This window comes from Zootoca vivipara, chromosome 7 (genome assembly GCF_963506605.1).
Source record: "Zootoca vivipara chromosome 7, rZooViv1.1, whole genome shotgun sequence".
NCBI lineage: Eukaryota > Metazoa > Chordata > Lepidosauria > Squamata > Lacertidae > Zootoca > Zootoca vivipara.
In genome coordinates, this window is record NC_083282.1 from 65,963,452 (window position 1) to 65,978,958 (window position 15,507).

General features: G+C 43.7%; 1 protein-coding gene across 1 annotated transcript in view; it reads right to left on the reverse strand.

The window, feature by feature from the left end:
- The window catches only part of LOC118089180 (fer-1-like protein 4), a 61,629-nt gene that overhangs the window by 37,347 nt on the left and 8,775 nt on the right, over window positions 1-15,507 (reverse strand). The window contains exons 6-18 of the mRNA XM_035123607.2: window positions 14,726-14,817; window positions 12,700-12,741; window positions 11,105-11,260; window positions 10,376-10,436; window positions 9,315-9,446; window positions 7,586-7,648; window positions 6,641-6,725; window positions 5,800-5,959; window positions 5,413-5,596; window positions 4,645-4,831; window positions 2,968-3,338; window positions 1,820-1,928; window positions 575-773 (exon numbers count right to left, since the gene is read on the reverse strand). Coding sequence (XP_034979498.2) covers window positions 575-773; window positions 1,820-1,928; window positions 2,968-3,338; window positions 4,645-4,831; window positions 5,413-5,596; window positions 5,800-5,959; window positions 6,641-6,725; window positions 7,586-7,648; window positions 9,315-9,446; window positions 10,376-10,436; window positions 11,105-11,260; window positions 12,700-12,741; window positions 14,726-14,817 — 1,841 coding nt within the window. The remainder of the gene's footprint in view (window positions 1-574; window positions 774-1,819; window positions 1,929-2,967; window positions 3,339-4,644; window positions 4,832-5,412; window positions 5,597-5,799; window positions 5,960-6,640; window positions 6,726-7,585; window positions 7,649-9,314; window positions 9,447-10,375; window positions 10,437-11,104; window positions 11,261-12,699; window positions 12,742-14,725; window positions 14,818-15,507) is intronic.

Sequence of the window (15,507 nt, forward strand, 5' to 3'; positions counted from 1 at the left end):
TGGTATGCTTTCGAACTGCTAGGTTGGCAGGAGCTGGGATAGAGCAACAGAAGCTCACTCCGTCGCACAGATTTGAACCACCAACCTTCTGATCGGCAAGCCCAAGAGGCTCAGTGGTTTAAATCACAGCACCACTCACTCCCTAATATCAGTAGGGGTAGCTTTACAGGATAAAGAACTGCTTTTCCCTTGGAGTTTTTAGCAGTGCCAAAATACAGATATATAGAAAACTGTGTTTCTGCTACACAAATTTGACATAGATGAAAATCCTTTCCACTTTCCCATGCTTAAATTACATAGTAGCATTGATCAGTTCCTTACTGGATATTATAATTAAAAGGCTTTCCTGATCAGAAGGGCTTATAAAGTTCTATGCAATAAGGAAGTTTGGGGAGACGGTGCATGCAATGACATTGGGGTGCAAAACTTGTGAGTGTGTTCCCGTCCCCTTATACAGTTTTGCACTCAGGTGTTCATACGAATGCCTCAACATAATTTTTTGAATGCATTACATTAGAAATGAATGAAAGAATATGAAGACACAAACAGGGCTAAGAGTACAAAGAGTAATTACTTGTCATATTCAGTGGGTTCAGGTCTTTGGTTCTCAGTCATAGATTTATCAAGCAAAGTTGTACTTGGTGCTATGACTTCAATATCCAGCTCATCATCTGAACTGGGCTCCAGCAAAGGTTGCTTGTCTTCACTCTTTTCTCCCTTCTCATCTTTCTTGGAAATTTTGGTCATCACTTCTTCAGCTTTGCCATAGTTCCCTTGAAGATGAGTATGGTTATTCTTTATTCTCATTAACATTTCATATTTATAATGTTATATAATTATAAAAATAAATTTATAATATTATAAATATCTCTGGAGCATTAACAACTTGTGTTCATAACATGCATGCTCTAATATATTATAATTTATGGTCTGGGTTAGAGAGTCAGGAGAAATTCAAATTAGTTTGTAGTAAAAGCCAAACTTATCCAATTCACACTCATACGAGAACCAAAACACAGCTTTCCTTAAGAATTCTTACTTCTCCAAGTTTTGCAATGCAGCTCTCCAAACAAACACCACTTACAAAAAATGCATGTATTGTGGAAAACTGTGCATAAAAATTAAGATCTTAGTGAAAGTCGCATGCATTATGTTAGGGGAATTTTTTGCAAAAAAAAAGTACATTAAAGCAGCTTAGAAAGATGTGTTTATTAGGATAAATTCACACGAAAATACTGGTGAATTTCCATGTGGATTTTAAAAATAAATAAACAAGTAAGTCTGCAGATTGGTGCAAATTGTGGATAAATTAATAACTCTGGAAAAATTAGAAACTGAGAAAACTCAAACTGACAGTTCCTTCCATCCCTTATGTGAGTAAAAGCAATGAGTTCCCATTTTCCTAGACTGTTCTCTTGCTTGTACTTACAGTGAACAAACACCTACATGGGTAACCAAAAGCTTCCACTTTCTCAGGTGATTCAAGAGCAATGACAGTGAAGGCAGAGGCAAACAGGGCCAACTACCTGTGGAGATAATCCGCTGAGGGCATTTTCCAAGCCATTTTGCGAGTGCTAATCCTTAAGCAATATGTGCCGGGCTGCAAACCTGTTGCACAAGTGGCCAATTTCACTGTGGCCTATTGCAGACAAGGTTGTATATTTGGTGTAGTTGCAGAGCTAAGCGTACAAGGTAGTCACAAAGAGAGGGGCATTTATATAAGAGAATACGAGAATAGAAAGCGTGAGAGAGAAACAAAAAAGGAGACACATTGGGAAGAAACTGTTTTAAAGTGAACACAAGTCTATGTCAAATTTACCTATGGAGATCTCAAACTTCACAGGCTTGCTACCTATTGCTGGCTCCATCATAGTCACCTCAAAGAAGGAGGCAAAGAGAAGGAATTCTTCTTTCAGTCCCAGGGCATTCTGAACAACAACAAAGAAATATACGGTAGTTTCAAAACAGCCTAGGTATACAATATCGACCTCCTCAAATAATAATTCAGAAAAGTAACTTGTGGATAAATCCAAGTACTGTACTAATTTGTGATGGCTGCTAAACACTGACACCAATTCAGGCTTCACACATCTTTTGCTTGTATTGCAAATTTATTCATGGCTTATTCATAGCCCCCTTGGGCTGGGCTCTAAAGAGAGAACCGTAGTAGGGTTTCTCCTTGTCCAAGAGAAGGCTGGGTGGGGAAAACTGGAAGCTGGATTCTAACTGAGAGACATGGTAAAGTTAATTCACTGTGCCTTAATACAACACACTAATCTTAATACAAATGCCACCCAAGACAAACAAGGGCAAACAGCTGTGGGGTTCCATAGGTGATTAGATTAATGACTGGCTGGCTCAGCTCGGTTTCTGTTTTACAGGTCAGTATAAGGATGATATCATCTTGGGAGAAGGATGTGAATATTGGAGAAATAAGTCAACCACTTGATCTAGAGTTCTGAGTGCAAAAGAATACTCATGCAGAAGCTGATGCATTAGAGGATCTGTCTTCCTTATATGTAAAGGATGCAAGTGCCTGTGAAGGCCAGAATATTCTGGGACCCATATGACACTTTCTTCTGTACATGGGACTTAAGCAGCAACTAGTGGTAGCCACAGACACGCAAAACAACAGAGGCACGTATCTTGCCTTTGTCTCATTGACTATGCTGGATTTGCTTAATTTGCTTAAGCGCCTTGAAACAAAATCACAACTCATTAAACTTGAAATGTGAAAGGGACGCTTACAATTTCAAGATTTCAGAATTTTAACTTAGTACCTACCTTGCAACATAGTATCTTTGTCTTACATAGTGCCTTTGCAAGAGACAATTATAATTATATTACTTTTGTTGCTGCCCAGGAAACGTTTCATCTCTATTCTGGAATTCACACACATATGTGTGTTTAGAAGAAGGCAACACACACAGCCAGAGCTTTGCTTTAATATCTAAATATGAGACTCACCTCTGGGAGAGGATGGAGGTCCTCTACCTCCACAATCACCTCACTTGGCTGGTCAGACTCCTCCTGGACGTCAACCTCAGATTGGCTTCGTTGCTGCTCTTTGACAGAAGCTTTGGCTTTCTCCTTGGCCTTTTTGCTCTTTTTCTTCAGCTTCAGCTTACTTAGGGCACCTTTGAGAGCTTCCACAGGCTTTTTTTCTGCTGCCTGGATAGTGCTAAAGATCTCCACACTAATGGCCATGAGAAGACGCCCGCGGTAGAATATGCCTTCACCCAGACCTTCATTGAGATCTTTGTGTACATCTCGCAGGGCAGAATTCTTGGGTGATCCATATAAATTCACCCAGGTTGGGCCAAAGGTGGGATTAAAGCCTGTGGTAAAAGACATCTCTGAATTTACTGTTAATTGGTTCAGAATTTCACACATGTCATTCCCCACTATGGAGCAGAGCAGAGACTCTTGGTGACCCTCCTAGATACTGGCTGTAACCAAATAGAATTAAGCAAGAATGACTGTGGCCATATCCCACAGATTGCCTACATGCCAAACACTTACATGGGCGTACCCAGGATCAAAACTAGGGGGGGCAGGCAAGCCACGGGGCCCAGCCACGCCCCCAGCCACCAGATTGGCTGGCTGGCGATGATGTGGCCAGGATCCCCCCCAGGAGGCATGGTCTACATCCACGCCCCCCGGAGGGTGAGCATCCCGGCTGGGGCGGCGGAAGGCGGAGCCTCGGCGGGGCGGCAGGGCCCGCCGGAGCGAGCGCAAGGAAGGTGGGACTAACCGCGGGACGCAGCTGGGGCCGGAGCTGTCCACCTCACAGGCCGCAAACAGGTTCATGGGCAGCAGGCCGCCTGGCGCCGCCACACTGCCCGGGGGGGCTACTCGGATGCCCGCACGCTTCGGCCGCCATCGCTGGGTCCTGGTGGAGGGGATGGGGCGAGTTGCTCGCCTTCTCTGGCCGTGATGGCCCTTTAGCTCCTGCAGGCTCTCGGCGCCGTCACCCAGGACGCGCGTGACCGGCCGCGGGGGGAGGGGCGCTGGGAGGGTGACATCACAAGAGAGCCCACCCCGCGTCCTGCCCCTCCGAGACAGTGGGAGGGAGGCAGTGCCAGAGGAGCAGCGGGACTGCTGCTGCTGTGTAAAAAACAGCGGCTGTTTTTTTGCACCGAGCTGTTTTACACCTTTTTTTTCCTTTCTGGCTTCTGGGGGGCAGCTGCCCCCTCCTGCCCCCCCTGGCTACGCCCATGAAGCACACACACCCAAATCTTGGAAACTGTAGTTTGTTAAGGGTGTTGGGAATTACAGTTCTGTGAGGGGTAAACTATAGTTCCCATGATTATTTGCGGGTATATGCTTTAAAAGTGCTCTGACTGTATTGTGTACATGCAGCCTTAGATTTGGGTGCCCATCAGATCTCCCCTAGTTGTGCTTCTACACACAGAGAGATGGATATATTTGCATACCCAGCCAACTAAGCTGTAGTAGATAAATTAATATTTATTATATGCTTGTATGTATTCCATTCTTCAAATATATTCCCTGGACAGGTAGCTCAGAAAATAAGATGAAAGATATAATCAATTTTTTTAAAAACCCACTCCAGACAAATAGGCAACGAGTGAAAGAATCATTTGAACATTCAGAAGTGCCTGCTGCTCTGAGGGGACTCACCATTTCTGCCAGGATCAGATATTTGCTGCAGGTCAATAAAGTGTGTGGCAAGGGCAACATCTCCAATGTTGGCATCATCCAACATTTGGACTTTTATTTTTCTGACAAGAGGCGGGAACATTTCAATGAAGCTGATCTGTTCATTCCACACTGGTTCTGTAGTACTGCTTTCAACCGAAGTTTCTCCCTGAACCAAATAAATGAATCAAAATTGCACGCAAGGAAAAACAGTAGACGTTTCCACTTTGAAACCACACAACATTAATTTCTCATTCATAATAACTTGTGGACATCCAATGAGGTGAATGTTGGCAGATTCAGGACATATTTTTGAAAGCACTTCTTCACACAGCACATATTTAAACTATTGAACTTACTCCCACAGGAAGTAGTGATGGCCACCAACTTGGATTGTCTAAAAGAGGATTAGGCAGAGTAATGGAGGAGAAGGCTGTCTCTCTAATCCAGGCATCCCCAAACTCGGCCCTCCAGATGTTTTGAGACTACAACTCCCATCATCCCTAGCCAACAGGACCAGTGGTCAGGGATGATGGGAATTGTATTCCCAAAACATCTGGAGGGCCGAGTTTGGGGATGCCTGCTCTAATCAGTTTTCTAATCAGCTTCCTACATTCTTAGTACATACCCTCTCTCTATTATGATGCATTAGAAAAGCATTTGTTCAAGTTACATAGACTGGACTGTTGTGAGCCACAGAACAAAGAACCAAACATTTCACATAAATCAGTTGCTCAAGCTTAAACTTACCTGCTGACCAGAAAAAACAACTTGCACATATGGATCAATGAAGACTTTCTTCTCACCCACAATCTTTGAAAAACCACCCATGATTCCTGCACTCATGCTGGGCAGACCCTCTGCTTTGTACATTTTGATGCAGAATTTCGCCCATGGCCTCTCAGCTGGGACTCTTTTAGGCAGCAGCAAGTTCCTGAAAGGAATATATTTGAGCTCTAAATAGTGTTCACAGCTCCTAAAAAACCAGAGGGTAACTAAAATTGAAGGAAAGGAGATCACTGAATCAGAACAATGGCCAATTCCATCAGTTCTCTAATCTTGAATAACATTAGCTATCAATCGCTTGCCAATCCTTAGGGAGAACACACTACATACCACTCCATAACACGAACTTACTTTTCAATGTCTTCATTCTGACTTGTTGAGGTAGTGGGAAGGGAACTCATTACATCCCCCCGTGCAATGACAGAAATGTTGCATTTCACAAAGCCTTTAACTCCTGCCCTGGTGTCCTTGGGGTCATGAATAACAGCCCACTTATGGTAAAATCTGTGATCTAAAAGGACATAAAGAGAGAATATCTGATTCACAATTTTCTTGGATCCAATACATATTATGGTGACAACTTTCATCACAAGTTCAAAGCCTTGGAGAAAAGCCAGCAGAGTTGTATTATCCTCACAAAGTACCAGGGAAGACACTTTGCAAGCAAAAACCAATATCCATTCCCTGAAACCAACAGAGCTCTGCAGATTTACGGGAGGTTATGCACAGGAAATATGAGCTTAATGTGGTCTTTCCATGGACATGATAGAAATTCCATGGAGCTTTCAGTTTTGATGAGGCAACACTTTGCACAATGAGGCTCATATATCCCCTGTTGGAGGTCAGAGTTGTGTGAGCTTTGCAGCCCTGCACCCTCCTCCCCACTTACAAGTCTGCTACCCTTCACTAGTGTTCAAGGAAGATTCAGCTGCCGTCAGTCTGGTTGCCTTTTGTTCATGGAATAGGGAAAGGCACAATGTTATCCTTAGTTTTCAGCAAAATGTATTGGGGCTGTGCCCTGACTAGGCAGATGGAAACCCATTTTACAATATTCTCATTCATTACTTAATTGTAAATTATGTTGTTGTGAAAGAAAGAGTTCAAAACAGACCATAATGCAAGAGCAACTCATATCATAGACTCAAAGCAGATAATGGAAAAGGAAATCAAGAGCCACTTCCAAGTACCATACCTGGCTGGTTGTATATAGTCGCTAGATCAATCTTGAATATCCCTATGAGTGCACCTAAGAATCGGATCTTCTTTGAATGGAAGACCTGCACAGTAATACAAACCACTTTCTCAGCATTGTCAAAAGGTGTGCAGAACTACAGTAGTAACCCTCTATCAGCAGTGGTGGAAGGAATTGAGCTAATAGAATTGTTTGGTGATTCCAAAGGATAGGGTGAGTGGCAAAAAAATGGCCAAGTTAAACTGTACTATACAAACAGAGACAAGCTTGCCTCCTCTGCACCAGAAGGAGCGCCGAAAATAGTGTTTGCGCATGTGTGCGTGCACACGCATGCATGCATGCACTCCGGCCCACCGCAGCGTCAGCGGGACCGTGAACTGGCCTAAGCCACAAAAAACTTTGCTGACCCCTGTCCTAGGACCAAGGCAGCCCAGTATAGCTGAGGTTCAGATTACTTTAGCTGCTCCTTCAAATTTCTCTTAGAACACACCATTTTCATTGAACGTTTGGTTTAACCCCTGAATCCTCATTTTCAGCTAAAACAAAACTTCGGTGCACATAATTACATTTTATCTCATTTGTCTCTTACCCACCCCTTTGTTTGTTGTCTCTCGCACTTTAAGTTCTAGATTGCATGCTCATTGCAGGGAGGGACCTCTCTGATCCTCCTGCAAAGTGCCACCTACACTTAAGGCACTATAAAATACCATGAACAAAAATAGTAATGCCCACATTGGTTTGGATTGTAATGGTTCCCACTGAGGCAGTCATTCTTATGAAACTAAGAATCAGCAAAACTTTGGAAGAAGAGGAAGGAAACCTAAAGCAGAGGCATGGATTAGTACCCCACCTATTTTGTTATGGTTCTTAGCGCCAATCTTGCTATGCAATAGGCTCATGCTAGCTCTCTCCCCATAACAGTGACCCACAATGGCTGATACTTACAGAAATCTCTATGAGTCTGTGGAACAAAACATCTCTCGGTTCATGGAATTCAAATGTAAAATACTGGAAGGGAAGGTGAAGAATTCTGACTCATGATTGCTTTCATATTCCAAGGACCATAGTTGCCCACCACAACCACCGTATGAGATGCTTTCTTTAAAGCAGGGGTCATCAAACTTTTTCATCCCATGTGCAAATTTGCAAACTGGGGAAGCTGCCATGAGCAACATGCAAGTACTGTACTGCAGCCATCTGCATATTGAAGCCATTCACTCCTGCATACTTTACAGCCACACATATATGCACACATGGCATAAGGTAAAGGTAAAGGGACCCCTAATCGCTAAGTCCAGTCGCAGACAACTCTAGGGTTGCAGTGCTCATCTTGCTTTACTGACCGAGGGAGCTGGCGTACAGCTTCCAGGTCATGTGACCAGCATGACTAAGCCACTTCTGGTGAACCAGAGCAGCGCATGGAAATGCTGCTTACCTTCCCGCCAGAGCGGTACCTATTTATCTACCGTACCTGCACTGCGTGTTTTCAAACTGCTAGGTTGGCAGGAGCAGGGACGGAGCAACGGGAACTCACCCCGTTGTGGGGATTTGAACCACCAACCTTCTGATCAGCAAGCCCTAGGCTCTGTGGTTTAACCCACAGCGCCACATGGCATACACACATGCATTTGCTGCAATTTTGCACACACCTGTCACAACAAGGCACATACCCTTCCCGCACCAGCAATTAGGCTTGACAAAAGTGTTTTTGTTTTCCCCCACCCCCAAGTCTAACTTAAGGCAGAAGGTGGTATTCCTGGAGAAGATACCCTTCCCTCCCAAACTGCAACCTCCCATCACCCCTCTTCCATTGTAATTAGGCCTGGGGGGGAACATTCCATTGTAGTCAACAGAGGACCTCTGTGTTGGAGGCATTTTGAGTTAGGAGGCTCACAACTAGGGGTCAAAATTAACTCACCCTTCTCTATTTGAGACCCCCATGCTGAAAATGTTCCCACCCCCACAGTCAAGCTTCATTGAAACTTTTTTGCTACAATAGAACCTTTCTTTCAATCCTGATTTCAGCATGTGGAGGGGCAAGAGGGAAAAGGGACCCAGGGAAGGCTTCTGTGGGTGTAGCTGTGTGTCTCCCACTCCTCTAAACTTTTGAACCCATACCCAGCCCACCTCACTGAACCCTGCCCTCCACCCATCATTTGGCATTGCCCAGTGAAGAGAGCTGATTGACAAGTGGTTATGGATTGGGGGGAAATGGCCTCACAGGGAAAACTGGACGTGGCAGGGCAAGATTCGTCCAGGGGCCAGAGGTTCTCCACTCCTGCTCTACAGAGGTGCATAAGCTTAGGACTTTTTCACATGTTGCAAAAATTTCTCCCAAAGGAATAAATGGTTGACCCACATGCTGCTAATCCAATAGGTGATCATGAACACAGGGTAATTTGATTTATATACTCCTGGCCTCCATGTGCTAGTAGGCTGCAGCAAAGTTTTAGCAACTGTACACAGAACCATTTCTCGAGTGTGCAGTTGTCAACCTTGATAATTTAGACATGACTTGCATGTTAATGCAACATCTTCTGTAGCATATACAAGAGCACGCAAGTCTTTTGAGAGAAGTTTGCAGCCTGCCGTCAGCTGCCTAACAGTGGACATGATGTGTACAAAACAAGTTCTGAGTGATGGAGTCGTGGAATCTTGCCTGTACATTACATACCTCATTGTAAAAGGGACAGTTGGTTGACTTTTGTGTTGCTGTGTGTCTCTTCTCATCTCCGATTTTCACAACTACAAAAGGGTCAATATTCACTCCCACCAATTTCTGGGCTTCAATAATGTTTATGCCAATCTGTGGAGACAATACACTTCCTAGGATCAGTCTGAGGATGTCATCATTATGGGAGATAAGAGGAAGGAGAAAACTGCTCGTTTCAAACATCATTGAGCTTTTTCATAAGTTACTGGTATGTTGGGGCCACTTGGGAATTTTCTTCTAGTCTGTAGGCAGAAATGGGGAATCCATGGCCCTCCAGAGGTTGTTGGAATCCAACTCCCACCAGCCCCAGGAAGCATGGCTAATGGTCAGGGATGATGGGAGTTGTAGTTCAACATCTGGAGGCTCATAGGTTCCCCCACTCCTGATCTAACATGTCCTGGGCTAGTCTAATAAGAGTTAAATACGTAACTTGGAGTTATCTCCCATAAAAGAACATATGCCCTTCTAGAAATCTTAAGGCAATGTGGACATTCCCTAAAAACCAGTGGTTCTTAAAGGGTGTAGCATGACACACTGATGTGGCAGGACAGAATGGCAAGTGTGGCCAGAAAATTCAAGGACATTTAAATGATTCATTTCTATTGTTGAGGAAATGAGAGTTTCAAATGAGAGTCTCAAATTAGACCTAATATAAATGAGATTACCTGGCAAAAGCAAACACACACCTCTCATTGAGTTTGTATACATACTTAAGTATACATACAGTATATCAGAGGCTCGTTTATAATTATATTTTGGGAATGATTCGTGTACTTTTGTAGCTGCATTATTTTATACTTTTTGGATGTCCCATGGTCATATTAGGAAGTAGTTGTGTTCCATCTTATAAATTAAGCACTGCTCAGAATTGTTTCTTTTTATATTTCTTATTTCTTATCAATGCAAAATTTGATGTGGTGTGAGCATATTTTTAATTCTGAAAGTGTGGCCTAGATTTTTTTAAAAAGTTTGAGAGCCACTGCCTGAAATAGTTTACACAGGAAGACTGGCAAGTATAGTACCTGGAAGTTCTGTGGTCTAGGAGTAGCATACAAGTCCCATTTGGAAAAGACCCTAGAACGGCTGCAATGGAAAGAAAACACTGATTAAACACTTCAACAATGCCATTTTCTGTAAATCATTATTTTATTTTGGGGGTATATAAGTTAAGCTGCTAGTTTGAACTGTGACCCTTGTTAATATAATTTAAAAGGGAAGGATAATAGAAGAAAGCAAAACATTGACTTCAAAATTTAACCAAATGCTTTTTATTATCATCGCTCTCTCAATAGAAATTCAGCAAGCGCTTTCCGCTTTAACTTTTAAACTTCCGCTGAAAACATTTCTGTGCCATCATTTTGTTTTTTTATGTTGTGAACCACCTTGTAATCTTTGGATGAAGAGCAGTATACAAATTTAGTAAATAAAATAATAATACTAATCAGGTTTATGCAGACAATTAATAAAGCATCATCTGTAATAGATAATCTCTTATTCCAAAATTTTAAGTGGTATTCTAGATGATCCTCAGGGTCCCTTCCAACTCTATGATCCTATGAAATATGGTGCTCCTGTTGATAAATGATGAAGGACCCTCATACAGCACATGTACACTGTTCTGAAAGGTACACTGTGCTTAACACCAAGTTCCTTTTTTGAAGGGATATCAAATAGCTATGCAATGACATGCCAAGCTAGATAGAAACATGAAGACAGACCCTTTCGTGTTAAAGTGCTTTCAAGAAAAGTACCTCTTGACAGGAGTGAAGACAATGCCGGAGAACTCCATGTCAGACACATCATAACAATCATCATCATCATCATCAGTCTCCAAGCCTTTGACAAGTTTCCTGCCAAGTACTGCAGCCTTCCTATCCAGATCAGCAGCTCGCTTCACATCATCAGGGCTGCAACAAACACAAGCTCATGCTACATGCAAAGGGAACTTTAAGAAGCACAGTTATCAGCCTCTGAAGCTTTAAAAAAATCTTATCTATATCATTCAACATGACCAGAACTGAGCATCTAGTTCTTCCCTTTTTGTTCATTTTATCATCATCATCAATAACAACACAACCCACTCCAAGTTAATCAATTATTACAGTGTCAGAGGTTTAAGGGTGTCTTCTTTTTCCACTCAATCCATAAGGCATAATGCTTAACTATGGCTAGATCTAGAGTTCCCCCTGCCCCCTGCTTTCCAGTGAAACAAAAGAAAAGAAACACAAACCAACCAAAAACAGCATACAAAATATAAAAGCAATTTAAATCAACCCAGTGTTGAAACAACACAATGAAACATCCAAAGTTGTGCAGAGACAAAACATACTATAACTTTGAGTTTCTGGAGTACAGTATTTTCATATTTTGGAAACAAAAAATAAAATAAAAATCCCTTCCAGTAGCACCTTAGAGACCAACTAAGTTTGTCATAGGTATGAGCTTTCATGTGCATCTGAAGAAGTGTGCATGCACACGAAAGCTCATACCTATGGCAAACTTAGTTGGTCTCTAAGGTACTACTGGAAGGAATTTTGTTTGTTTGTTTGTTTTGACTACGTTAGACCAACATGGCTAGCTACCTGTAACAGTTTCATACTTTGGGTCCTTCTGTTGTTTGTGTATTCCATCACAGGCCCATTGCACACACTCTTTGCCCACTAATGTGTCATATCACAACTATGCTTGGCATTGCTACACTGCATCTAGCAAATATGGCAAGTCACCAACTCTGCAGTGTTGATCCCCCAGTGCTATCGTGTTGTACTGTAGTGCCCCAAGTTGACTCACAATGCAAGAGCCAATGCCCCAACTCAAGGGCGCTGCATCCCTGATTGCTGCCCAGGGCGTGCATGTGTGCGTGCATGCAGAGGGGTGTGCGCGCGCCAAGGGTGAGTGGAACATGCTGGGAGCACAACACTTACCCACTGGAGCCCGCCGGAAGCACCCGGCTCCCTCCTGTACCGGATCATCGCAGTGTTGGAGAGGGGCGGTGGCAGCGCCTCTCTGATGCTTCGAAGCTGTGTGTAATCGCAGCATCAGAGAGGGGCAGCGCCACCACCTCTCCGACGCTTTCACCCCTGGGTCAAGCCTGACCCGGGAGTGGAGCAGCTACTGCCAGCACCCCAGCCCGGAAGGCCAGCCTGGGCATGGCTTCATTTGATAAGAGAACTAGAGTGGTTGTGCCCCCTCACAAAATGCACCCAGGGCAATGGCCCCCTCTCAGTCCCCCAGGCTACAGCACTGCCCCAACTTGTGATTTTGAACCAGTGCATAGAAGCTTTTGTGTTTGATTGATTAACTCAGAATATCAGGTTGTAAAATGGTAATTGAATAGGACACTTACTCCAGCTCCTCAAATCCAGGGTTGCGGATTATAACCTCTGAGCTATAGTAAATAGTGGGAGAAAAAGAATAATTATAAGCATGCACCGACTGCAGAAAATAGCTCTCTATCCAATTTAACCTTTCTTGGGTTATTTCCATAATAGGGCCCTTTATCCCTTTCAGCAGTTAACTAGAAGCAGAATAATAACTATGGGTACACACACAGTTTAAAATGTTGCTCTATTTCCCAGTTGGGACAGGGGCGCCATAAACAAGATATTTAAAAAGAAAGGATGTCAACAGGGAAAGCCTGGAATGTAATTGTTTTGTCTCCACTCTCAGGAAAACCTGAGTGAGTGAATGATATCTGACTGGTGAATCTCCTTAACGGGTTGCAGTCTCTCTTGGCCTAGCACAGGGGTCCCCAAACTAAGGCCCGGGGGCCAGATGCGGCCCAATCGCCTTCTAAATCCGGCCCGCAGACGGTCCAGGAATCAGCATGTTTTTACATGAGTAGACTGTGTCCTTTTATTTAAAATGCAACTCTGGGTTATTTGTGGGGCCTGTCTGATGTTTTTACATGAGTAGAATGTGTGCTTTTATTTAAAATGCATCTCTGGGTTATTTGTGGGGCATAGGAATTCGTTCATTTTTCCCCCCAAAATATAGTCTGGCCCTCCACAAGGTCTGAGGGACAGTGGACCGGCCCCCTGCTGAAAAAGTTTGCTGACCCCTGGCCTAGCATTTCATAGCAACAGAGTGATTCTGATGGCAATCAGAACTCCTCAGATTAGTGGTTGTGAGAGGCCAGTTATGGTGCAATTGCTTCCAAAGCAACATTATGAGTAATATGCTTAACTGTGGCAATTTCTCTTTCATGCCTCAAAACCCGCATTGCCTGGGGCTAGTCATTCAATTTGCACTTGCATGAGCCCTGCATGTGCTGAAATCTTATCCTTGCTGATCTTACGTTTCTGTGCTCATTGTAGAAATGCTTTGAAATCTCCTAACACCGCAGAGAGGGGAGAGCACGGTGGAGACATGCCTGTAGGAATGCTGATTGAATAGCAGACAACTAAGTCTGCGGGTGGCACTGTGGGTTAAACCACTGAGCCTAGGGCTTGCCGATCAGAAGGTTGTCGGTTCAAATCCCTGTGATGGGGTGAGCTCCTGTTGCTCAGTCCCAGCTCCTGCCAACCTAGCAGTTCGAAAGCACGTCAAAGTGCAAGTAGATAAATAGGTACCACTACAGTGGGAAGGTAAACGGCATTTCCGTATGCTGCTCTGGTTCACCAGAAGCGGCTTTGTCATGCTGGCCACATGACCTGGAAGCTGTACGCCGGCTCCCTCGGCCAATAACGTGAAATGAGCGCCGCAACCCCAGAGTCGGTCACGACTGGACCTAATGGTCAGGGGTCCCTTTACCTTTACCTAAGTCTGTGCTTTGAAACTAAGGGTGCAATCTAAACTCTCCCCTCCCACTGATGGGACCTTGTGGAGCAGTGGAGCAGGGGTTGCCAAACTAAGGCCCAGAGGCCGGATGTGGCCCAATCACCTTCTAAATCCGGCCCGCAGATGGTCTGGGAATCAGCATGTTTTTACATGAGTAGAATGTGTCCTTTTATTTAAAATGCATCTCTGAGTTATTTGTGGGACATAGGAATTCGTTCAATTTTTTTCTTCTTCAAAATATAGTTCACGCCCTGCTGAAAAAGTTTGCTAACCCCTGCAGTGGAGCCACTCCCACATTTGTAATCCTGCTGGTTTCAGCAAATATGGGGAGGATGATCAGAGTTGATGCCATCTTTCCGGCTATAAACTGGCTCCCAGGCAAGCTCAGTCCAGCTCTAGCTTTTCTCAGCCCTTGGAACACCCATTGTGGGATTCTGCCAGCTGTTGGTAGGGATCCTGCCAGCAGGCTTCCTGCCCACCTGTTTGGTAACTGGGAGGAGGCTGACTGAGCTAGGGTTCCTGAGTGGAAGGTCACTTCTGTCTAGTCCTACCTTCTCCCCAGTGTAATTTTCCTCTCACATTATATCCAGTACCTGTCTTTCATCTGATAGACAAAATCTTCTTCAGCCCATGTTCCTGCGGCTCCATCAGGAGGCTGGTATCGCAGCTCTAGTTCAATATAGATCTATATGGGAAAGGCAAACCATAGGAAGACCACAACTGTTATAAGGCAGCTGGCTTGGGGATGGCTTTTTTGCCCTGAAATACAGGATGTAAATTGGTATGGACAGTGCTTTTTTGTTTTAAAAACATGTTTAGGGGTACTCTCATTTTGACTCAAGAAAAACACCATCTTATAGTTCAAATAAGGAAAAATAAATACAGTAAATGGACAAAAGTACAAAGATTCACAAAATATTTAGGGGTATGTATCCCCACTGCATCCCCACATAAAAAAGCATTGGGTATGGATAAATGCATGCATGAAGTACATAAGAATATTTTAAAACAGAAGAGAATATAGTAAATGCACATACAAAAGTAAGTAAAAAGTAATAGTGCGCTAAATTAAGTGGAGGCCTAGTATCTCAGCCTAACCCACCTCAAAGAACAGTTGTGAGGCAGGGACCATGCATGCTGTTCTGAGCTCTTTGGAGGAATGGAGGAATTAAACATATAATAAATGGACCATTGTCTGTGCATGCCCAAAACCAAAATCTAAGCATGTTAGCAATGGAATATCTCTGCAGAATCTTCTATAACTCATGTAGGATCTCTTTCCAGGAAATAGGAGCCTAACACATATTAAGTGCTTTGTCAAGTTAGGTGTGGCACTCAAAAGCCAGCTCAGTAGTGCTTTTCAAGTATCCGTGGG